Source organism: Papio anubis, chromosome 6 (assembly GCF_008728515.1).
Source record: "Papio anubis isolate 15944 chromosome 6, Panubis1.0, whole genome shotgun sequence".
Classification (NCBI taxonomy): Eukaryota; Metazoa; Chordata; class Mammalia; order Primates; family Cercopithecidae; genus Papio; species Papio anubis.
In genome coordinates this window covers 114,307,719-114,332,699 of record NC_044981.1, presented here as the reverse complement: position 1 = coordinate 114,332,699, position 24,981 = coordinate 114,307,719, and the positions used below count along the sequence as shown (strand labels likewise).

Sequence of the window (24,981 nt, the reverse complement as noted above, 5' to 3'; positions counted from 1 at the left end):
GATAGTCTCGATCTCCTGACCTTGTGATCCACCCGCCTCGGCCTCCCAAAGTGCTGGGATTACAGGCTTGAGCCACCGCGCCCGGCCGATGAAGGGCTTTTTAACGGGTAATGCTTTAGCATGGGCTTGGCTCACCTGTAAGGCATTTGTGGAAAAAAAAATGGTGTGAATTTGTGACAGGGAAAATGTTTTAACATACCAGTCTTTCCTTGAAGTCAGTTCCCCCAAGGCATTGTGGAATGCCCCACATAGGAGTGCCAGAAAGGATTGCTGACTGTAGGCAAAAATTAAATGAGCTTATCTACTTTCATTGCTCAATTTCAGCAACAGTGAGTATGGTGAAAAATAAATTGGAATATTTATAATCTTTCAGATTTAATCTCTGCTATAAGCAGAAAATGTGTTGTTGTCGTCTGTAACAAATAACAAGTATTTAAATGAAAATGTGTTCCTAAAACATATGCTATTCTTAGGGAAAATGCATTTTAATTTCAATATTTAATTGTCTGCCCTTTAAAACCAAGTATCTCAAATCCAACAGAGCTTTAAAAAAAAAAAAAAAAAGATAAAACCAAATATCTCCAAATATCTGATTTCTTCATTAACTTGTCTCATGATAAGTTAGTTATTTTGCCAGCGAGTTTTTAAAAATAATCTACAGGCCTGGTGCGGTGGCTCATGCATGTAATTCCAGCACTTTGGGAGGCTGAGACAGGCAGATCACCGAGGTCAGGAGTTCGAGACCAGCCAGACCAACATGGTAAAAACCCGTCTCTACTAAAAATGCAAAAAATTAGCTGGGCTTGGTGGCATGCATCTGTAATCCCAACTACTTAAGACACTGAGGCAGGAGAAATCCCTTGAACCCAGGAGGTGAAGGTTGCAGTGAGCTGAGATTGTGCCACTGCACTCCAGGCTAGGCGACAGAGCGAGACTCCGTCCAAAAACTACATGAATAAATAAAAATAAAAACAATCTGCTGGTATAGATTTTTAATACACTGTATTCTATTTTAAAATTTTACATTTCCTCAGCTCCTCTTCCTTACTCTGACGTACCTATAGTCTGCAGGGGCTTTCAAATTTGAGCACTAATCACTATCCTCCGGGGAACTTGTTAAAAAAACAGATTACTTGCTTTAGCCCAAGGAGTTTGAGACCAGCCCGGGCAACATAGGGAGACTCTGTGTCTACAAAATAATAATAATAATAATAAAATTAGCCAGGTATGGGGGTGCATGCCTGTAGTTCCAGCTACTTGGGAGGCTAAGGTGGGAGGATCCCTTGAGCCCAGGTGTTCAAGTCACTGCACTCCAGACTGGGTGACAGAGGGAGACCCTGTCTCAAACAAACAAAAAATAAAAAAACAAATTGGTGGTTCGACTCCCAGAGTGACTCAGTAGAAGTCTTGAGGTGGAGCCTGGAAATTTGCTTTTGTAACAAATTCCTTGGTGATGCTAATGATTGAGTTGTAGGTGTGTATTTTGAGAAGCACTGCTCTAGATAAAATATCTTTGTTGTTGTTGTTGTTGTTGTTGAGACAGAGTGTCACTCTGTCGTCCCGGCTGGAGTGCAATGGTACGATCTCGGCTCCCTGCAACCTCTGTCTCCTGGGTTTAAGCAATTCTCCGGCCTCAGCCTCCTGAGTAGCTGGGATTACAGGCATGCACCACCACACCTGGCTAATTTAGTAGAGATGGGGTTTCTCCATGTTGGTGAGGCTAGTCTCAAACTCCAGACCTCAGGTGATCCACCTGCCTTGGCCTCTCAAAGTGCTGGGATTACAGGCATGAGCCACTACACCAAACTAGATAAAATATCTTTTTTTTTTTTTTTTTTTTTTTTTTTGAGATGGAGTCTTTCTCTGTCGCCCAGGCTGGAGTGCAGTGGCACGATCTTGGCTCACTGCAAGCTCTGCCTCTTGGGTTCAATTGATTCTCCTGCCTCAACCTCTCGAGTAGCTGGGACTACAGGCGCCTCCCACCACGACCGGCTAATTTTTTGTATTTTTAGTAGAGACGGGGTTTTACCACGTTAGCCAGGATGGTCTTGATCTCCTGACCTCGTGATCTGCCCACCTCGGCCTCCCAAAGTTCTGGGATTACAGGCATGAGCCACTGCGCCTGGTGATAAAATATCTTAAGAGATGATAGCAGTGTGGTCTTCAGTGGTGGTAATGGAGGTGAAGGGAAGTGGATGACTTCGGCCTAGTTTAAGAATTTGAGGCTGGGCACAGTGGCTCATACCTGTAATTCCAGCACTTTGGGAGGCCGAGGAGGGCAGATCACCTGATGTCAGGAGTTCGAGACCAGCCTGGCCAAGATGGTGAAACCCCATCTCTACTAAAAATACAGAAATTAGCCAGATGTGGTGGCACGCACCTGTAATCCTAACTACTCAGGAGGCTGAGGCAGGAAAATCACTTGAACCCGGGAAGCAGAGGTTGCAGTGAGCCAAGATCACACCACTGCACTCCAGCCTGGGCAACAGAGCGAGACTCCATCTCAGAAAAAAAAAAGAAAAAAAGAAAAGATAGCCAGGCATGGTAGCAGGTACCTATAATTCCAGCTACTCAGGAGGCTGAGGTAGGGAGAATCACTTGAACCTGGGAGGCGGAGGTTGCAGTGAGCTGAGATCACGCCACTGCACTCCAGCCTGGGTGACAGAGTGAGACTCCATCTCAAAAAAAAGGAAAAAAAAAAGACTTTGAGGTCGGGCATGGTGGCTCACGCTTGTAATCCCCGCACTTTGGGAGGCCGAGGCAGGTGGATCACCTGAGGTCAGGAGTTTGAGACCAGCCTGGCGAACATGGTGAAACTCTGTCTGTACTAAAAATACAAAAATTAGCCAGGTGTGGTGGCGTGTGCCTGTAATCCTAGCTACTCGGGAGGCTGCGGCAGGAGAATCATTTGAACCGGGGAAGCAGAGGGTGCAGTGAGCTGAGATTGCACCACTGCTCTCCAGCCTGGGCAACAGAGCAAGAAGCAAGACTCCGTCTCAGGAAAAAACAAAAACAAAAACAACAACAACAAAAAAAAACATTAGCCGGGCATGATAGTGGTCACCTGTAATTCCAGCTACTCGAGAGGCTGAGGCAGGGAGAATTGCTTGAACCCGGGAGGCGGAGGTTGCAGTGAGCCGAGATTGCACCATTGCACTCCTGACTGGGCAACAGAGTGAGATTCTGTCTCAAAAAAAAAAAAAAAAAAAAAAAAAAGAATTCAAATCAGCAGGGCTTACCTGTGGTTTAGATCGCAGTGATGGTGAGGGAAGGGAAGGATGAAGTTGGTAGTTTGAATAAATGAATGGATATATCCGAAGACTGAAGCAAGAAAGGAGCAGGGAGGGAGAGTTGGATCACGGTGGGAAATCATAAATTCCATTTGAGGAATGTTAAAGTTTCACTGAAATACATCTAAACCTCAGCTCAATGCCTGGCAGAGAGTAGATATTCCATAAATGATGACAGCAATGGTTATTGCTGCTATTGCTACCTTTACTATGAAAACTGAAGCGTCCTAATCACCCCGCCCCAGCCGAGGTAAACTCCCAGCTCCATTCCTCAGCAGTGGCATTCCAGAGCTGGAGCTGACTCTTTTGTATGATCACAGAGACCTAGGTATACACAAGGAAATTTCCAATGTATAGATGTAGCCTCACTGGATGAGTGGTGGGGGAAGGAAAAGCAAAAAGAGGGTAAAAAGAGAAAGCTTATAATGATGAATTATAATTCATCAAGGTGCCTGTGTCATCACAGATAACCTCACAACAACTGTATCAAATAGGTGGAATTTTCCCATTTCACAGATAAGATAACACCCAATGTCTTATAGAAACTTGAATAAAAATGGAAACCTAGCTTTGTCTTGACCTCATTACAGTTGTGCTTTCTATCATGAAACTGTATCTTTTTTTTTTTTTTTTTTTTTTTTTTTTGAGATGGAGTCTGACTGTCGTCACCCAGGCTGGAGTGCAGTGGCAAGATCTCGGCTCACTGCGAGATCCCCTGTTTAAGAGATTCTCCTACCTCAGCCTCCCGAGTAGCTGGGATTACAGGTGCCCACCACCACGCCAATTAAATGTTTTTGTATTTTTAGTAGGAACAGGGTTTTACCATGTTGGCCAGGCTGGTCTTGAACTCCTAACCTCAGGTGATCTGCCCACCTCGGCCTCCTAAAGTTCTGGGATTACAGGCGTGCGCCACTGTGCCCGGCCCTGAAAGTATATCTTTACTGCTGTTAAAGAGGTAAATGCAGGCACGATAAACATTTTAAAAGAGTTTATTTGAGCAAACAACATTTCATGGACTTGATAGCTTTAAACCAGAAGTGGTTCGGGAACTCCACCAAGAGAATCTATGGGGAGGCTTTTATAGGACAGACACAGAAGTAAAGCAAAGAAAACATTTGATTGGATACAATTATACAGTTGCCTTATTTGATTGATCTCCTGTGAAAGTTCATAGTTATAAAAGTTTGTTGGCTACTTCTGATTGGTTGAGCTTAAGTCCTGTTTTTCTTTAACACAGGCATTTCTAAGAGTTAGCTCAAGTTAAGTTTTCCTTATGTGTGCAAATCAAGAAAGGTTGAGTTCACTTATAAGGTCTAAGTGGTTTTGTCTTCTCAGGATTACTCAGGCCTCATCTCTATTTTACCTTACTTTAACCATGCCCAGCAGTAAACTAGTTAGGTTTCTTAAATTGACATAATGACCTAAATAGGCTGAACCTATACTCTAAATACCCCAGAACTTGTAGACTAATGCTTTTTAACTTTTGTAATTCTGGCCCACAGTAAGAACAAGGTTTTGTTTTGTTTTGTTTGGGACAGAGTCTTGCTCTGTTGCCAGGCTGCAGTACAATGGCGCAATCTTGGTTCACTGCAACCTCCGCCTCTCAGGCTCAAGTGATCCTCCTGCCTCAGCCTCCCGAGTAGCCAGGACCACAGGTGCCCACCACTACATCCAGCCAATTTTTTTTTTTTTTTTTTTTTTTTTGAGATAGAGTCTGTCTCTATCACCCAGGCTGGAGTGCAGTGGCACGATCTCGGCTCACTGCAAGCTCTGCCTCCTGGATTCAAGACAGTCTCCTGCCTCAGCCTCCCGAGTAGCTGGGACTACAGGCACCTGCCACCAAGTCTGGCTAATTTTTTTGTATTTTTAGTAGAGACAGGGTTTCACCGTGTTACCCAGGATGGTCTTGATCTCCTGACCTCATGATCTGCCCACCTCGACCTCCAAAAGTGCTGGGATTACAGGCGTGAACCACCGTGCCTGGCCCCTAATTTTTGTATTTTTTATAGAGACGAGGTTTCACCATGTTGGCCAGACTGGTCTTGAACTCCTGACCTCAGGTGATCCCCTTGCCTGGGCCTCCCAAAGTGCCAGAATTACAGGTGTGAGCCACTGTGCCTGGCCCTAAGAACAAGTTTTTACAAAGCAAGCCAGTGTAAACATTTATCTGTATATGTGTGTGTATATGTATATATGTGCTGTACATTTATCTGTGCAACAATATCATGGAGACTAATTTTCAATAAGTAACAGAGATTGCTACATTATCAATATTCTCAGTGAATGCATTGTGGTGATAGTTTTCACTCATTTGTGACAATAAATGTTTATTATGAGCCACAGAATTGATTCTGAAATCAACTTGTGGGTCTCTACTAGAAGTCTAGAAAAATCTTCTACATCACTTTCCTTGGAATTCACTCACCCACAGCAGGATGATTTCAATGAGCTGGATGAGATTCCTGACGGTAAGAGAAAAAGGGAAGTAGGATTCCGGTATACCCATCTTCAATGGAGTATCTACACTTCCCTTCCTTGAAGAACTTTGTGGGAATCAAATGGAGTATGATACAGATGAAAGGACTTTTAAAAAAATCAGTTTGGGTCTGGTGCAGTGGCTCACACCTGTAATCCCACCACTTTGGGAGGCTGAGGTGGGCGGATCACTTGAGGTCAGGAGTTCGAGACCAGCCTGGCCAACATGGTGAAATCCCGTCTCTACTAAAAATACAAAAATTAGCCTGGCGTGGTAGCATGCATCTGTAATCCTAGCTACTGGGGAGACTGAGGCACGAGAATCACTCGAACTCGGGAGGCAGAGGTTGCAGTGAGCCAAGATCATGCCACTGTACTACAGCCTGGGCAACAGAGTGAGACTCCATCTCAAAAGAAAAAAACAAAAAGATGTTAATATAAATCAGTTTGTTCTTACTTTAATTCTGCTCCACATAGCTGTGTTCACTTGGACTCATCATTCAAGTTCTCTGGAGCCCACTTCCTCATCTGTAAAATGAAGGATTTGACCTAGATCTTTTTCAAGGCCCTTTTCCATTTCCATGGGGTAGAATTCTAATATAAAACGTTCTTTGTAAATGATACCCTATATGACTCTGAAGTTGTGATGATGATGATGATGATGATGATGATGATGATGATGGCGATTTCTTTATAAGGAAATGACAACTTTGTTAAAAAGCCCCTGAAGGGGCAGGAGCCTTGGCTCACGTCTGTAATCCCAGCACTTTGGGAGGCTGAGGCGGGTGGATCACCTAAGATCAGGAGTTTGAGGCCAGCCTGGCCAACATGGTGAAATCCCATTTCTACTAAAAATCCAAAAATTAGCCAGGCATGGTGGCAGGCACCTGTAGTCCCAGGTACTTGAGAGGCTGAGGCAGGAGAATTACTTGAACCTGGGAGGTGGAGATTGCGGTGAGCCAAGATCGGGCCACTGCACTCCAGCCTGGGCAATAGAGCCAGACTCTGTCTCAAAAAAAACAGAGATAAAAAGCCCCTGAAGGAACTTTTAGCAGAAAGGACTGACAAGTGACATTAACTAAAAGAGAAAAGAGTCAATCTTGGGAGTGGTAATCAGATCATGTTGAGTTAACACATGGAAATTGGTAAGTAAAAATTAGCTGGGACTACAGGCCACCTGCTGCCACGCCCAGCTAATTTTTGTATTTTTAGTAGAGACGACCATGTTGGCCAGGATGGTCTCAAACTGCTGACCTCAGATGATCCTTCTGCCTTGGCCTCCCAAAGTGCTGGAATTACAGGAATGAGCAACCACGCCCATCCTCAAATTTCACATTCTATGTATAGGCATCAACATTTCTCCAAAAACATTATCTCATTTCCCTATCCATTAAGAAGCACCAGGAAAAACATGGTAAATATCTAAAATAGGTTGATTTCTATAAGTGCCAAAATGCTGGCTAAGGTTTAATTGTATCTATCTATCTATCTATCTATCTATCTACCTATCTATCTATCTATAGATATATAATTATAAATATAGATACCTATATAGATATCTATATAGATATATTTTTTGAGATGGACTCTTGCTCTGTTGTTCAGGGTGAGTGCAGTGGCACGATCTCAGCTCACTGCAACCTCCACTTCCCAGGTTCAAGTGATTCTCCTGCCTCAGCCTCCCAAGTAGCTGGGACTACAGGTGTGTGCCACCATGCCTGGCTAAGTTTTGTATTTTTAGTAGAGACGAGGTTTTGTCATGTTGGCCAGGCTGGTCTTGAACTCCTGGCCTCAGTGATGGCCTGCCTCAGTCTCCCAAAGTGCTGAGATTACAGGTGTGAGTCACCATGCCCGGCCAGTTTAATTACACTGATGCGGGTATGTGTTGTCACTAAACTGTACATGTCTTTAGATGACCCTGAAACATACTATAACCTGTGAAGAAGCAGGTGGCAATTAGTGTGGCCTTGCCTCATCTTGGATGGGGAAACTAACACCATGTCAAATGCTTTGCCCCAGGTCATCTGATGAGTCAAGAAGAAAATGATTCTGGATTGGTGCTGGAGAGTCAGGCTTCATCCTAATCCCCAGCCCCCACTGCCCGGCTTGCCTGGCTCCTTGCTGGGTCATTTGCTGGAAAGTGTTTATGCAGAGAACAGGCTGCCTCTTGGAAGCAGCACAGTCCTCTGCATCTTCTTAAATTTAAGGCAGGAGAATTTCTTGAACCCAAGAGGCGGAGGTTGTAGTGAGCCGAGATCATGCCACTGCACTCCAGCCTGGGCGACAGAGCGACAGAGCAAGACTCTGTCTCAAAAAAAAAAAAAAAAAAACAAAAAAAGTATCACATGGTGAATAAATTGAAATATACCAATACGGTCAACTATAAAGGCTATTTATCTTTTCCTATCATTTACTTATATTTATTTCTTTATAGAAATGACAATTAAAAAAAAAACTCATCAGCTTTAACTGAATTTATTTTTATTCAAAGTATCACAGAGCACGAGGGAGCCTTGAAAACCCATCTGGCCTAACTCCGGCATCAGCCTAGGAAAGCACAAGACTTTGGCTGTATTGACTCATATAGTTCAGTGCTCTTTCTACTTCAACACAATGCCTCAATGCTATTAAGGAGAAATGTAATAATTCTTTTGGTTTCCTTTCACAAACATTATCATCAGGGACTCTGTGCAGTGGCTCATGCCTGTAATCCCAGCACTCGGGGAGACCAAGGAGGGAGGCTCCCTTTAGCCCAGGAGTTTGAGACCAGCTTGGGCAACAGCAAGAGATTCTGTCTCTACAAAAAATAAAAAAAAAAAAAATTAGTCTGGTGGAGCAGTGTGCCTATGGTCCCTGCTACTCAGTGAACTATGATTGCACCACTGCATTGTAGCCTGGGTGACAGAGCAGGACCTTGTCTCTAAAAAAATTTTTTAAACACACATTTTTTTCTTTCTTTCTTTTTCTTTTTCTTTTTTTTTTTTTTTTAGAGACAGAGAGTCTTCCTCTGCCACCCAGGCTGGAGTGCAGTGGCAGGATCTCACTGCAACCTTTGCCTCCTGGGTTCAAGCAATTCTCGTACCTCAGCCTCTTGAGTAGCTGGGATTACAGGCATGCTCCAACAACTCTTGCTATTTTTTTTTGTTTGTTTGTTTTTGTTTTTTGTATTTTTAGTAGAGACGGGGTTTTGCTGTGTTGACCAGGCTGGTCTCAGATCCTGGCCTCAAGTGATTTGCCCACTTCAGCCTCCCAAAGTGCTGGGATTACAGGCGTGAGCCCCTACACCAGCCAAAAACACACAAAAATTATCAGGGCTTGTGTTTATATTTAGTTACTTTTGAAAATGTTTTTACATTTTGAACATTCCTGTAAGGACTATTCACCCATTGCATTGATTGGTGCTCGCAGCACTTAATGCTTGAGCAAGCGGAATTCAAGGACATGCTCTTACCCCCTTTCTTTTAGTGGACTCAGAAGGAAAACAAAACAAAACAAAACAAAAAACCCTCACAATCAACAAGAAACAGGAGAGGCCTCAAAACAAGCAAGGACTCTCTCGCTGGGGCATCTCACTTTCTTTTTTTTCTTTTAAACCACAAGGTCCTAACAGAGGAGCAAACTCCATGTGGTTTCTTAACTGTTTCAAAAGTGCTCAATCACCAAATCGAATGTGACGTGCATTGTCACCTTCCAGGAAAACTCTGAGTGGTTTTGAAAGGCAGAATCACAAAAGGGAAAATCACCTCTCCAGGGCTATTTCCCTTATAAAATAAATCCGTCCTGGAGCTTCTCCTTGGAAAAACACACACAGGGCCCCAAGTGTGTGTAGGCTGAGTGGCTGCACAGTCATTTGAATTTAGTTTCGAAAATAGCCCTTCCCTGTGTCCCTAATGTAAAGGAATAATTAAAACCCAAAGCCCATTTCCCCTAATTAGCCGAAAGCCCTAGCAATGCATGGCATTGTGAGCATTCGGGAGCCAAAATGCACCCACTCATAAAAAATGATCCAAACAATGGCTCGTGCCCAAGCTTTCACACTCGTTTTGCAGAGAATTCTTGGCTGGCAGAGGCAGGGTTGTAATTCCTTGGGTCGCTTGACTTCACGAGGGGCGAGGTGTGCATTGTGGCGACACGGACTACTTGTGAAGCCTTTGGGCGGCAGTCGCTTAAAGATTAACTTTCTCGGGTTTCCGTGACCAAAAGCGTTTCCGTGAATAGCGTGATTGGAAACTTGTGCGGGCCGGAGACCGCGGCGCGGCTGCTCTTTCAACAGGCGATTTGTTCTCCTGTCCGAGGCTCATTTCCATGCAAAGAGCCTGACATCAGAGCACCTTTTGTTGCTAAACGCTTTCTTTAGCCTCGAGGGGAGAGTCATGTGGAGCTGGAAGAGCTCATTTTGAAGAGAGGGGTCCCGGGGAGCTCCCTCCAAGATACCGAGGCGCCGCGGCCACCCCTGCAGGGTCCTGCCAAGACTTGCTAGAACGAACGAGTCGCGTGCCTTAGTTAGTTGGTTCCCGTAACAGGAAGAGACGCCTTTGCAGTGGGTTTAATTGCTTCTGGGCCGAGCGAATTCCCCGCCGTACAACTCAGTGGTGCGGACTTTTCCTCCTGCTACCCTGTTGCTGCGCGGAGCGGGGTTGGAAAGTTTCTGGAGTTGTCAGTCGCGCAGCCCGTGGCCACCTAGAGCCGAGGTGTGGGCGCCTGCGAGGGGCCCCCGCGGGGTGGCCGGGGCCGCCGGGGCATGCAGCGCGGGGGCGCGGCTCGGTGACGCCGCGGGCGGGGACCCGGCATCCGGGCCGGCTGCGCGCGGGTGCTGGGCGAGGGCGCCGCGGGGACCGGGACGCACGGCCCGCGCGCGGGACACTGCCATGGAGGACGCGGGAGCGGCTGGCCCGGGGCCCGAGCCGGAGGCCGAGCCCGCGCCGGAGCCAGAACCGGAGCCCGAGCCTGGCGCTGGCACGTCCGAGGCGTTCTCCCAACTCTGGACCGATGTGATGGGCATCCTGGTGAGTTACCTGGGGAGGGGGCGGCGCAGGAAGCGCAGTTCGCAGCAGCCCCTCTGAAGACGGGGCTCCCTTCTCGCCCACCCACTGGGCAACCCACTCCGCAGAGGCGTCCTTCTCTGGCTGTAGTTCTTAGGGTGCTAAATACACACGGTATAGGGTTTCAAACCCTAATTAAAAAATAACCAGCCACAGGTCCCGTCAAAAGGTATTTTTTCAACAATCGGGTATGATATTCAACAATTTAATCTGGGACACCTGCTGAGATGTTGGTGTGGAACAGGCGAGAAAGAAGAAGCCTTCAAAGAGTAGTTGTAAATAAATATTTGGTTGATGCTGGATTAGGGAAAAGGCTGATGTTACTGATGTTTATCTCTTCACCATTTGTTGTGTGACCACAAGAGGGAAAACAAACATTTCCTTACTCAGAACTACCAAAATGTTCACCTACTTTTTTTTTTTTTTTGCAGTTTTTCAGTTTGTGGAGTTACAGGATATTTGTTTTATATGTTTGGGGCTAAAACAATAGGACTTATTTTGCTAAATCTGTGCTGTCATGTATTTTGAAATGTCCAGTGACTAAAACCGCCCCTGGATTTGGCATAGTTTTTGGGAAGCAGTACTTCTGTATGGAGGATGAAATTTTAACCTGCTCAGGGTTGAATACCTTGGGGAAGTAATAGATTTGCTTTGGTGGAGCTCTAGTCAGGCAGGTAGACTAGAATCGGATGGGTGAGGGTTATTACAGTCAGATATCTTAATCCATACATAAAAGACTCTCGGAAAAGGCTCTAGATTTGCTTTGAGATCTTATATTTTTTGAACGGGAGGAGATGGAGTGAAAGAAGTTCTTCTTTGGGAATGATAAACCGTGTACAGTTTTTAGCACAGTGATTAAACTCTTGGGCTTCAGTTATAGTAGGCCAAATGCCAGCTCTCCAACTGACTGTTTACATGATCTTGGTCAAGTTATTCAACCTCTCTGATCCTCAATTTCATTACCTGAAAATTGAAGACAAGAAGACTTGCTTCTTGGGGTTTCTGAGATTTAGCTGGGTTGATGTGTGTATCAAGTACTCAACAGACTGTCTAGCATATAGTAGAGCCTCAGTAAATGTAGCTCTCTTTCAGGTTTTGTTTGTTTCCTTCAAACAGTCTCCTGTCTCTTCCTTCTAGACATGCTAAAAGCCCAGTTACTCCATTTTCAGGTGACCATTGGTATTTATGATTCTTACTGTACAGAGAACCAGCGAGGGTTGGTTAAAGATTTCTATCTGCTCTTGTCACTCTCCAGTATTGAAAAATGTATATAAATATGCATACGGTGTACATTTACATATTATATATAGCATATATATATAATATACCTACATCTAATATATATTTTAGATTTAAAAGGTTTTGTTTTTGCATTTTCTGAACTATACAGGTGAATATGATCCTTCACTGAAGTTCCAGAAAACCCAATGGACATTTGAAAGTTGTGATAAACTGTTTTTTTCTTTTTTTCTTTCTTTTTTTTTAATTTGGGATGGAGTCTTGCTGTGTTGCCCAGGCTGGGGTGCAGTGGCACAATCTCAGCTCACTGCAACCTCCGCCTCCTGGGTTCAAGCAATTCTCCTGCCTCAGCCTCCTGAGTAGGTGGGATTACAGGCACGCAATGCCATGCCTGGTTAATTTTTGAATTTTTATTAGAGACGGGAGTTCACCATGTTAGCCAGGCTGGTCTCGAACTCCTGACCTCGTGATCCACTCACCTCGGCTTCCCAAAGTGCTGGGATTACAGCATGAGCCACCGCGCCCGGCCTATAGACTGTTTTTAAGTTATCTTGTTATTTCTTGCCTAGACCCAGCTCTAAGTTTTCAGTCACTGAGGAAATTGGTTTGATAATATCCCATTGTATCCCTTACTCTAGGGCATTGGGCTGGGGGCGGGGAGGGTCAGGGGCCTGCTGAAATGAAAGTTGGGCTGAGGGTTCTTTTGGGGAAGAGGGTTGGCCGGTGGCATTTTCTGCAGATTTGCTTTCCCTTCCCTGGCAGATTCCAGCACTGTTGGGTCAGTTGTAGTCAAGTGTTCTTTGGCTGAGTTAAAAGATGGGGTGGGGCTTCAGAAGCTCAAACCTGCTATTGAAAGGGCAGATGCAGGAGCAAAGAAAATATGTACCTCAGCTAATCATTCAGTATCAGGCTGGGAAGAACGTGAAGCCTGTCCCAGACAGGTTGTGTCTGCTCTTGTTTTCCCCTTGTTTATCTGGGGTAAATGGGCATGGAGATTGTTCCTTAGTAAAGTTCAGAGGAAGACATGGCTTACTGCTCCTTTGTAGATGCCTTGTAGGGAGACACTAGGCTAAAAGGGGGGGAAAGCTGTCATCCAAGTGTTTATACAAACTGCGTCTTCGGGGATATACATCAAGACACAAAATTGACAGTTGACTTTATTCTCGCTGAAACAAGAGACACCATTTCCTTCCTTTTTTATTTAAAATATGAGATTTTGCAATCATCTATCAATCTAGACAGGTGAAGTGACTTGGCCAATGCCACATACCTTGTTAGTGACAATGTTAGACTTGTCCCAAGTCGCTGGCCCCACCAGTAGGGATCCTGATGTCATGACGCTCCATAGTTAACTATCTCAGATGAACTCAGTAGAAATGTAATTCAGTATGTTTAGAAATCCTATGTGTTTTAAGTAAAATGTGACTTACAAGATTCTTTTTCCATACTGAATTTGAAGAGGAGAGTAGAGGTAGTCAGGAAATTACACGTCTGAACATTATCCTTAACAGATTTCAGACACAGTTCTATTTTACTTTTTCAGATTCTTCTGATTGTGGAAATCAAACCACACAGCCTATCAATACTGTGTGTGGAAATTTGAAATGACACAACTCACAGCTTAGTAGGTAAAAACATTTTTAGGTGAATGAGCACTATTGAGCAGTTGTCCCCCAGGGGATTTTGTTGATTATAACCCAGTGAAAGTATTGCCCCAGAGTCATGGATCTCAGTAAATACAGGATGGTTGTTTGAGTTCATTAGGACACATTTTGCATTTAGATTAATTCAGTCCATGCACAGTTAAGTACCAAATAGTTGCTTTCAGATAATTGTTAACAAAGTGCTCGTTTAGAAAAGAAATAATAGTATAATTTACAGCATGAAAATGTTTGAGCAGTGCTAGAATAAATAAATTCTAATAAGTGAATATATAAATGGATATCGAATTAAGAGGAAACAAGCTTGCAAAAAAAAAAAAAAAAATTACTAGATTGTGAGTGCCTGGAGGGCAGGGTCAGTGTCTTACTCATTTTTCTATCTCCAGTGCTCCTGACTTAACTGGGTGCTGAGAACATGGCTTTGTTGAATGAAAAAGGAAAAAAAAAAAAGTATGTATTTCTTAAATGCAGGAATCACATCAAAACATTGTTTTGTCAAGACACATGTGCCTGCTGTAATATAATGGGGTGTATTTACAAAGATGTGAATAAATTCTGCTCTGGCTGAAACTACATTTTGGGCAGTTTCATCATGCAAATTAAAATCCCCGTGCTTCCACTGGAAACTAATGGTAAATTGCAACATGTTTGTAAGCAACATGTTTGTAAGCCCTGAGCTGTGAAACCTTGGTGTTCTTGTGAAATGTTCCATTCTTTTCACTAACACTACAACATGTGGTAGGCCAGGGTTTTCAAAGCATGTCACCTTTCCCTATGACATATATAGACTTCTATTGAGAAGCGCAAAACTGAGTTAGAATCCTGTGGAATTTTACCCTTTTTTCTTTACTCCATAGTTGGCAGACATAGCATTCCTTTTGTTAGATAGGGGAGGGAAGTTGTTTTTAAGAGCAGGAATTGCTAAGGTTGTTAGATACAGTTAGGTGGGCTAGATCCTTTTTTTCAGGACTGATTTATCCATTTGGTAAATTGTCATGGTTCTTCAGCTTCTGCCTACAGGATTTGGGGACTTCTAAGGCGAAGCCCAGCCTTTAAATCTGCTTGTTAACTGGGAAGGGGGTTAGTAAGTGCCTATTGTTTGCAGGATCCTGCAAGATGCACCTCCCCCAAACCTGAAATTTCCTCTGTTTTTGCTTTGTTTCTACAATTTACACCCATTTCCCAGCATGCTTAGAAAACATCCATTGTATAGAGATACTCCAAACCTTCCCCTACTTTAATTCCTGTGCAAGCTGCAGAAAGGCATGCATCAGTCCACAGAACTGTTATATTCATCCTATCTTACTATTTACTCCATTCCTAAAAAATTAACAAGAAAACCCATAAAACAAACAAACAAAATGTCTCCCTCCTTTCCTTTGTTGTTTTAGGCCAAGTGTGGGAGAAGGGGAGATGTTAGTGAGATCCTGAGGGGGTTTTAAAATGCTCACTCCTTTGAAAGCAGTTCATTTACTTGTTCTCTTGGGAGGTGTCCTGAGTTGTGCCTATCAGCTAATGACTTAATTAATTTTACGTCTTGGAATTTGAGAGTCAAGCCCATTTCAAATATTCTGACTTCATCTTAATTTTATGATGTTCCTTTTAGCGCACTGAAGAAAGCCTTGTGGCCTTTCTACGTGCAGAAGTTGCAGGGTTATTTTATATAGTGGAAGGGACTGAAGCGCCCTTGGAAATGCACCCTCAACTCTCATTTAGAGAGGACGGTTTGGAGGGCTTCTGGGTGTAAAAGACTTGCTCAAGGTAACCGAGAGGAGGCAGAACTCAGGCGTATGGATGTTCACTTCTTTGCCAAAGACTAAGTCAGTGGCTTTCATAATTTTATGTATTCATTTATTTATTTTTGGGAAGGAGTCTCACTCTGTCTCTCAGGCTGGAATGCAGTGGTGCAATCTCCGGTCACTGCAACCTCTACCTCCCACGTTCAAGCGATTCTCCTGCCTCAGCCTCCCAAGTAACTGGGATTACGGGCATCTGCCATCACGCCCGGCTAATTTTTGTATTTTTAGTAGAGACGGGGCTTAGGCTGGTCTTGAATCCCTGGCCACCCACCTGGGTCTCCCAAAGTGCTGGGATTACAGGCATGAGCCACTGCGCCTGGCCGGCTTTGATAATTTTGGTTGGGGTTGCGGAATCTTTTCCTGCTAAAGGAGACGCCTTGAGCTTAAGTGACCTTCTTCCATAATTCCCTTCTCCTGCCTCTCTGCCTTTATTTGCTGTTCTCTACCTTGTCTTTCTTTTGCTCAGCCATACAACCCTTCCCTCTGCCACCTGGCTTCTTACTGAGGTCCTTTGCATGCAGCTTTGTGGGGACTGAGTGGGAGGCCGTGCTCCTGTGTAGAGTCCCAGGGCTGTGCTGGGTCCTTCGCATACATTTTCTTACTTGATCCTCGTAGGAGGTGTGGCCAGTGAATATTCTTGTCCTCGGTTTACAGTTCAGATGTAAATGTCTGTGTCCTAAGTCATGCAGATGGTAGATAGGGAAGCTGAAAGTTGAATCATGCATTTCCCTGAAACCGACTCCCATTTGCAATTGTATATAGTTCATTCTTTCACACATCTCATTCAGACATTTAATGGCTGCTAATTTTTGTTTGTTTGTTTAAGTTATTGAGCTATTAGCAATACCTGCCCTTGACTTCTACAAAGGGTTAGTTTTGCTGCAAAAGCCTCAGCCCCACGGTCGGTCGCTGAGTATATACCCAACTTCACAGGATGGTGGGCAGAGCGCCCGGAAGGCGGTGGGATCCCTTCGCTCAGGATCACAGCCTGGGAGGGTCTGGGCGGGCCACTACCAGACATACCTTTGGATTTGGGCCCTGAGGGATAAGTAGGAGTTCCCAGAGAGTTCTTTTCTAGTGAGAGGGATAAAAAGGAAGGTTCGAGGAGGGCCCTTCCCGGCAGAGCAAAGAGGGACAAAGGTGGAAGGGCACAGATCTCCCAGATATGGGTGTTGATGTGGCTGGATAAGGTTTGTGGTTGCCGGTGAAAGAGGCTATCGGGCATGGGACCTAATTACTTCTGTGTTTTGGAAAAGTAACTTCTTTCATTCTTTTTCTTTCTTTCTTTCTTTTTTTTTTTTTTTTTTTTTTTTGAGTGAGTCAAATTCTGTTGCCCAGGCTGGAGTTACAGTGGTGCGATCTCGGCTCACTGCACCCTCCGCCTTCCAGGTTCAAGCGGTTCTCCTGCCTCAGCCTCCCAAGTGGCTGGGATTACAGGTGTCCGCCACCACACCCAGCTAATTTTTGTATTTTTACTAGAGATGGGTTTTCACCATGTTGTCCAGGCTGATCTTGAACTCCTGACCTAAGGTGATCTGCCTGCCTCCCAAAGGGCTGGGATTACAGGCGTGAGCCACCACGCCCACCCTGCCGGAAAAGTAACTTTTGTAGGCAATGGGGTGGCAATGAGGTTGGAAGGAAGGAGACTACTTTAGTGATTCAGACAGGGATGGTGAGAGCTCTAACCAGATGTTTGTGCGTCATGTCATTACCTGTCCTCTGGCTTCCTGAGGCCCAACACTTTGTGCAGTGTCTAAAGTAATCAAGACTGCTCCATGGTAACTTTCTTTTGATAATTCTTTTATGCTTAGAGTGGGCTGAGTTAATACAAGACATTTTAGAGATGTCGTATGTCTTGTGATTTTCTTTCTTTCTCTTTCTTTCTTTCTTTTTCTTTCTTTCTTTCTTCCCTTCCTTCTTTCATCCCTTCTTTCTTCCTTCCTTTCTTCCTTCCTATCTTCCTTCCTTCCTTCCTTCCTTCCTTCCTTCCTTCCTTCCTTCCTTCCTTCCTTCCTTCCTTCCTTCCTTCCTTCCTTTCTTTCTTTCTTTCTTTCTTTCTTTCTTTCTTTCTTTCTTTCTTTCTCTCTTTCTTTCTTTCTTTCTCTCTTTCTCTCTCTTTCTCTCTTTCTCTTTCTCTCTCTCTCTCTCTCTTTCTCTCTTTCTCTCTTTTCTTTCTTTCATCTTGCTCTCGCCCAGGCTGGAGTACAATGGCACGATCTCGACTCACTGCAAGCTCCGCCTCCTGGGTTTACACCATTCTCCTGCCTCAGCCTCCCGAGTAGCTGGGACTGCAGGCGCCCGCCACCACGCCCGGCTAATTTTTTGTATTTTTAATAGAGACGGGGTTTCACCATGTTAGCCAGGATGGTCTCGATCTCCTGACCTCATGATTCGCCTGCCTCGGCCTCCCAAAGTGTTGGGATTACAGGCATGAGTCACCAAGCCCAGCTGATTTTCTTTCTTTCTAAAGGAAAAAGTGGCCAGGCACAGCGCCTCATGCCTGTAATCCCACCACTTTGGGAGGCCAAGGCTGGAGGATCGCTTGAGGCCAGGAGTTAGACCAGTCTGCATAACATAGTGAGACCTCATCTGTAATTCTTATTAAATAAAAAAGAAAAAAAGTACCTATCCATGTATATATGTATAAATATTTACATACCTGTCTCTCTATACTGATAGAATATGGTTCCTTAAAAGGGGGAATTACTATGTATAACAATATACACACCACTGTAAGATCTTTAAATCTTTCTTTTAAAAGCTAATTGTAGAGTACAGTGAAATAGTGGGAAATATGTAGTCAATGCAAATTGATTCGTTTGCAAATCGATAGCTCAATTTTACAAAGGATGTAAGAGGAAAACTATCATTTATCTAATGTATCCTTTTTAAGCGTGCTGTGATGCTACCTGATTGCTTCCTGTTTAAGATTTGACTGTCCTAATCCCACTGTAATAGATGATGTGCCTACCCGTGGTTGACACACATTCTTGTCATTAGTAAAAATGAAATTGGTCTCAAACGAGTGAATCTAAATGGACAAAGACTGACTCTCACAGTCAGTGATACCATTTAATACCTGTGAGTACGGACTAAGACTACACGAATTAACTAAACCTTCAGACTAGTTTTGAGATAAAATGTATTTTCGTGACTACATAAATTGTCATTTTTCAAATGATATGCTTATCTATTTATTAATTCACGTTTGTAACAAGACCTGAAAATGATAGGTCTGTTCCTCATTAGCTTTGCTCCTAGCCAGATCTCGAACATCCCTTCTTTTGCTCTCTGAAGTGTTTCACTGGGCAGCATTAATTCTTTATGAGGAGAGACGCCTCATAGAGATAACCTATCTTGTCTCTTTCCTGCCATGTCAAGTCATGTAATACAGACGTCTCCATCCTGGAGACTGGATATCCAGGCATTATGGTAGCTCTGAGACTCAGAAGACAAACGCTTCAGAAAGGGGTAGTTTTTCCTTTCCGTAATAGTAGTTTTTTCTTTTCTGAAAGGCTCCTCTATGGCTTTCAACATGATTGGTGAAAATGGAAATGTATTTGTATTTATGTTTGCTTTTCAAGATGATAGGTGAAAACGGAAATATATTTGTATTTATGTTTGCTCTTCAGACTAAGGTTCTCTGTGTTCACAGAGATACGTTGCAGTTCTCCTTGGGTGTCTGATACAAGTTCTATTCGTGGTTGATTTTGATGTTTCAATTCACTATTTACTAGTTTCGTTTTGCAGCAAGTAGTGAGTGAGGAAGTTTCCATGTGTCCACCCATCACTCTGCCTGGTTGTGGCTTCATTCTTTCTCCTAGCATGAGGTAATAAGAAAGAAAAGAAATGCATTATGAGAATAACACGATTTTTAAGTAAAGAGCCATTGAGGAGCAGAATAAGAAATCTTGGGATATCCCCGAGCCCTAGTTACCCACTCCCCGCCTTTTTTTTTTTTTTTTTTTTTTGAACTTCCCTTAATCCAGTAAGACCTAGTTTCCTTTAAAATTTATCCTAAACACCCTTGACTTTGTTGACTTTAATATAATTTTGTATTGGTCTTGCTATCAGCCAACAATTTTTTTTTAACCTAGACCTAAAACATGTTTATGTGCTGTTTGTGTGTGTGTGTGTGTGTGTGTGTGTGCGCGCGCGCTTTAAAAATATAGTGTTTCAACATTAAATTATTTGTAGAAGAAAGGAATATTCTAGTTCAAGAATATGTATCTTTGCTATACCAGTTTGTCTTTGTTTTGGTAGGAATTTAAAGACCTCCTTCGTAAAATAAACCATTAGCAACTTTGTAGCATTCCTTGTTTGGAAATGCCCAGTCTTTAAAAAAAAGTTTTGAAAGAGAAGAGTAACAACCTTAATCTGTGAGTTAAAACATTTAGAAACAAACAAAGTTAATTGAAAGTCTCTTAGAAAACTGAAAGGTAGAATAGTAAAGTAGTTAAGAGCAAAGGAACTATTTTAGATTGTTTGAGTTCAAATTGTGGCTTCAGCCCTTACTGGACATGTGACCTGGGTGAGTTATTTAATTATTCTGTACCTCAGTTTCCTTATCTGTAAACTGAGCTGGACAGCCACCCCATCACTGGGTTCTCATGAGGACTATTTAAATAACAAGAACAAAGGCCGGGTGCAGTGGCTCATGCCTGTAATCCCAGCATTTGGGGAGGCCAAGGCAGTGGATCACCTGAAGTCAGGAGTTCGAGACCACCCTGGCCTACACAGTGAAACCCCATCTCTACCAAAAATACAAAAATTAGCTGGACATAGTGGCAGGCGCCTGTAATTCCAGCTACTCGGGAGGCTGAGGCAGGAGAATCGCTTGAACCCAGGAGGTGGAGGTTGCAGTGAGCCAAGATCATACCACTGTACTCCAGCCTGGAAGACACAGCGAGACCTCTTCTCAAAAATAAATAAATAAATAATGAGAACTGTGCATGACATACGATGAACAGTTCATAAATGTGAATTATTGGTTGGGTGTGGTGGCTGACGCCTGTAATCCCAGCACTTTGGGAGGCTGAGGCAGGTGGATCACCAGTCAGGAGTTCAAGACCAGCCTGGCCAACGTGGCGAAACCCCGTCTCTACTAAAAATACGAAAATTAGCCGGGCGTGGTAGTGGGCACCTGTAATCCCAGCTAGTTGGGAGGCTGCAGCAGGGAGAATTGCTTGAACCTGGGAGGCCAATGCTGCAGTGACCCGAGATCGCGCCACTGTACACTAGCCTGGGTGACAGAGCAAGACTCTGTCTCAAAAGAAAAAAAAAATGAGTTATTATTAACTACTAACAATAGTTGAATCTCTTTAGTTAGAATATGAATTAATATGTCTTTATTTTAATCTTTTTAATTTTTAATTTTTAATTTTTCAAAGACAGGGTCTCCCTGTGTCACCCAGGCTGGAGTGCAGTGGTATGATCAAGGCTCACTGCTGCCTTGCCTTCCTGTGCTCAAGGGATCCACCTGCCTCAGCCTCCCAGTAGCTGAGACTACAGGCGCGCATTACCACACTCAACTTATTATATTTTTCTAATTTTTTCTAGCAATGGGAGTCTCTTTTTGTTGCACAGGCTGGTCTTGAACTCTTGGCCTCAAGCAGTCCTCCCATCTTAACTTCCCAAAGTGATGGGATTACAAGTGTGAACCACTGCGTCACTAATTTTTCATTTTTAAGTGAAGGGATGATGTTCTGATTCTACATGTTTAAGATCGATTGACTTTTTTTTTTTTTTTTTTTTTGAGACAGAGTCTTGCTCTGTCTCTCAGGCTGGAGTGCAGTTGATTTGATTGAGGTAATATGCCCTTTTTAATATGTAGCTTAAAAATAAATACATAAATTGCTTCAAAGTATTAACCTTCAGATTACATATCAAGAAATATGTGTTTAAAATATTTTCTATACTTGCAAGAGAAAAGGGCTGGGTACAGTGGTTCACTCCTGTAATCCCAGTGCTTTGGGAGGCCAAGGCAGGAGAATTGCTTGAGGTCAGGAGTTCAAGACTGGCCTGAGCAAGATGGAGAGACCACACCTCTACAAAAAAATTTTAAAAAATTAACCAGGCATGTACCTATAGTCCCAGCTACTTGGGAGCCTGAGTCAGGAGGATCCCCTGAGCCCATGAGGTTGAGGCTGCAGTGAGCTGTGATGGCACCATTGTACTCCAGCCTGGGTGATGGTGCAAGACACTGTGTCAAAACAAAACAAAACAGAACAAAAAAGAAAGAAAAAAAGAGAGAAAATATGAATGCTTTTGAATAGCCAAGATTTTGTGAAAGCAAGAAAATACTTGTAATAAAAATTTTCTGTTTAAATGGTACCCACATTGCTATTTTTAGTTTTTTTATGTGTCGGTCTAAGTGACACAATAACATAAGAGAGCTTTTGAATAGTTTACTTATTTAAAAACATGTAAAATATTACAAGCATTCACTTAACTCATGATTTCATTTTTTGAGTGATGGATTCATGAATGTACTAAATCGGTTTTTATAATCCTGATTGTTTGGTTTTTTGTTTTGTAGACTATTTTCCCAGGGTTTCATTCAGTTAGCTATTTTTTGTGAGCTGTTTTCTGCAAATTACTCACTGTGGATTTTTGAGCTTTAATTAGGAGTCTTAGGTTTCCAGTCAAGAATTTCTAAAGCCATCATATAACGATGGCCCCACCAGACTTAATGAAAAACTTGACCACACTTTTCAGTAAGAATATGGCAGAAAATGGGACTCGTTGTGTTTTGAGGAAGAACTATAAGCCTGTAATGAATAAACCTGCCACTTTCATTTTATTTTATTTTATTTTATTTTATTTTATTTTATTTTATTTTCCCACAAGATGGAGTCTTGCTCTGTCACCCAAGCTGGAGTGCAGTGGCACGATCTCAGCTCACTGCAACCTCTGCCTCCTGGGTTCAAGCAATTCTCCTGCCTCAGCGTCCTGAATAGCTGGGATTAGGGGTATGTGCCACCACCACCGGCTGATTTTTGTATTTTAGTAGAGATGGGTTTTCACCATGTTGGCCGGGCTGGTCTTGAACTCCTGACCTCAGGTAATCCACCCACCTCTGCCTCCCAAAGTGCTGGGATTACAGGCATGAGCCACTGTGCCCGGCCAAACTTGCCACTTACGTAAATTGTTATTTTGGGATAATTTTGTTATGAATCTAAAGAGAGCCTACAGGAATTGGAAATCTTTGGGAAAGTCTGTAAAGACCATAAACATTTATTCTGAAAAGGTAAAACATTTCATTTTTAAGGCTCATTTTATTGTGACTTACAGTTTTTCTAAAAAACTTTCTCAGAATGTATGGCATTAATATGTAGTCTACTGGGGTATGGTCATTACTGCCTTCTGCAACGTGTTGATGTAACTCACCTAACATGTGGCGCCCAGGTGGTGATTTACTGGAAGAGCGTCATAACACTGATGTGTAGTAGCAGTTTGCCTTGATTAGGTTATGAAGAAAATGTCAACTAGTTACCCCACATTAACGTTTTGTATCAAGAACTCTTTGATGCCGGGTGCGGTGGTTCATGCCTGTAATCCCAGCACTTTGGGAGGCCGAGGTGGGCGGATCACGAGGTCAGGAGATCGAGAGCATCCTGGCTAACACAGTGAAACCCCGTCTCTACTAAAAATACCAAAAATTAGCCAGGCATGGTGGCAGGTGCCTGTAGTCCCAGCTACTCGGGAGGCTGAGGCAGGAGTATGGCGTAAACCCGGGAGGTAGAACTTGCAGAGAGCTGAGATTGCACCACACCACTGCACTCCAGCCTGAGCGACAGAGCGAGACTCCGTCTCAAAAAAAAAAAAAAAAAAAAAAGAATTCTTTGGTTTGTCATGCCCCTGAGTGGCTGCATATTCTGTGTCTGGGTCTTTAGAAAGCAGGATCCCTTCTCTAGTGGAAGAGCTTCCACAGAGACCAGGAGGGGAGACAAATAGAATGAACACATGCCCTAAACCTTAAGAGAAAGGTCACATCCCTTAATCTAAGAAGTGCTGCTCTAGAGATTAGCATGATCATATTTACATTGGTATTATTTCTTGCACTTCATATGTACTTTTACATATGCTGATGGGTTTTATTTTATTTTATGTGAATACAGGTTAAAAAAATTCAACAGTTTTTGGGGAACAGGCCAGGTAGTATGTGGTTACATGAATAAGTTCTTTAGTGCTAATTTCTGAGGTTTTAGTAAACCCATCACTTGAGTAGTGTACACTGCACTCAATGTGTAGTCTTTTATACCTCACCCTCTTCCACGCTTCCGCACAAGTCCCCAAAGTCCATTGTATACTTCGTTTTTTGTTTGTTTGTTTGTTTTTGAGATAGAGTCTTGCTCTATCCCCCAGGCTGGAGTGCAGTGGCGTGATCTCTGCTCACTGCAGCCTCTGCCTCCCAGGTTCCAGTGATCCTCCTGCCTCAGCCTCCTGGGTAGCTGGGATTACAGGCACACACCACTACACCTGGCTAATTTTTGTATTTTTAGTAGAGACAGAGTTTCACCATGTTGGCCAGGCTGGTCTCGAACTCCTGACCCCAGGTGATCTGCCCACCTCAGCCTCCCAAAGTGCTGGGATTACAGGTATGAGCCACCACACACAGCCCATTGTATCATTCTTATGCCTTTGCTCCTCATAGCTTAGCTCCCACTTATAAGTGAGAACGTACGATGTTTGGTTTGCCATTCCTGAGTTATTTCACTTAGAATAATGGTCTCCAACTCCAGCCAGGTTGCGGTGAATGCCATTAATTCACTCCTTTTTGTGACTGAATAGTATCTTGTGGTCTATATATACCACATTTTCTTTATCCACTTGTTGATTGATGGGCTTTTGGGCTGGTTTCATATTTTTGCAATTGTGAGTGGTGCTGCTACAAACGTGCATGTGCAAGTGTCTTTTTCCTATAATGACTTCTTTTCTTCTGGGTAGAGACCCAGGAGTGGGATTGCTGCATCAAATGGTAGACCTACTTTATATTAGTTCTTTTTTTTTCTTTTCTTTTTTTTATTTTTTGGAGACTGAGTTTTGCTCTTGTCGCCCAGGCTGGAGTGCGATGGTGCAGTCTCTGCTCACCGCAAACTCTGCCTCCTGCCTCAGCCTCCCAAGTAGCTGGGATTACAGGCACCTGCCACCATGCCTAGCTACTTTTTGTATTTTTAGTGGAGACTGCCCAGGCTGGTCTCAAGCTCCTGACCTCAGGTGATCCACCCACCTTGGCCTCCCAAAGTGCTAGGATTATAGCCTGAGCCACTGTGCCTGGCCTGCTTTTAGTTGTTTAAGGAATCTCCATACTGTTTTCCATAGTGTTTGTACTAGTTTACATTCCCACCAGCAGTGTAAAAGTGTTTTCCCTTTTCACCACATCCATACCCACATCTACTATTTTTTGATTATGGCCGTTCTTGCAGGAGTAAGGTAGTATCACATTGTGATTTTTGATTTGTATTTCCCTGAT

The 24,981-nt window shown here is 43.4% G+C and overlaps 1 protein-coding gene across 2 annotated transcripts in view; it reads left to right on the top strand.

Moving 5' to 3' along the window:
• SASH1 (SAM and SH3 domain containing 1) overlaps positions 1-24,981 on the top strand; it is a 347,031-nt gene that overhangs the window by 125,805 nt on the left and 196,245 nt on the right. The window contains exon 1 of one of the 2 annotated variants that reach the window (XM_031667725.1): positions 9,083-10,771. The exons of the other annotated variant lie outside the window; for it this stretch is intronic. Coding sequence (XP_031523585.1) covers positions 10,634-10,771 — 138 coding nt within the window. The 5' untranslated portion in view covers positions 9,083-10,633. Of the gene's footprint in view, positions 1-9,082; positions 10,772-24,981 lie in introns of those variants that run through there. 2 annotated transcript variants of the gene reach the window in all.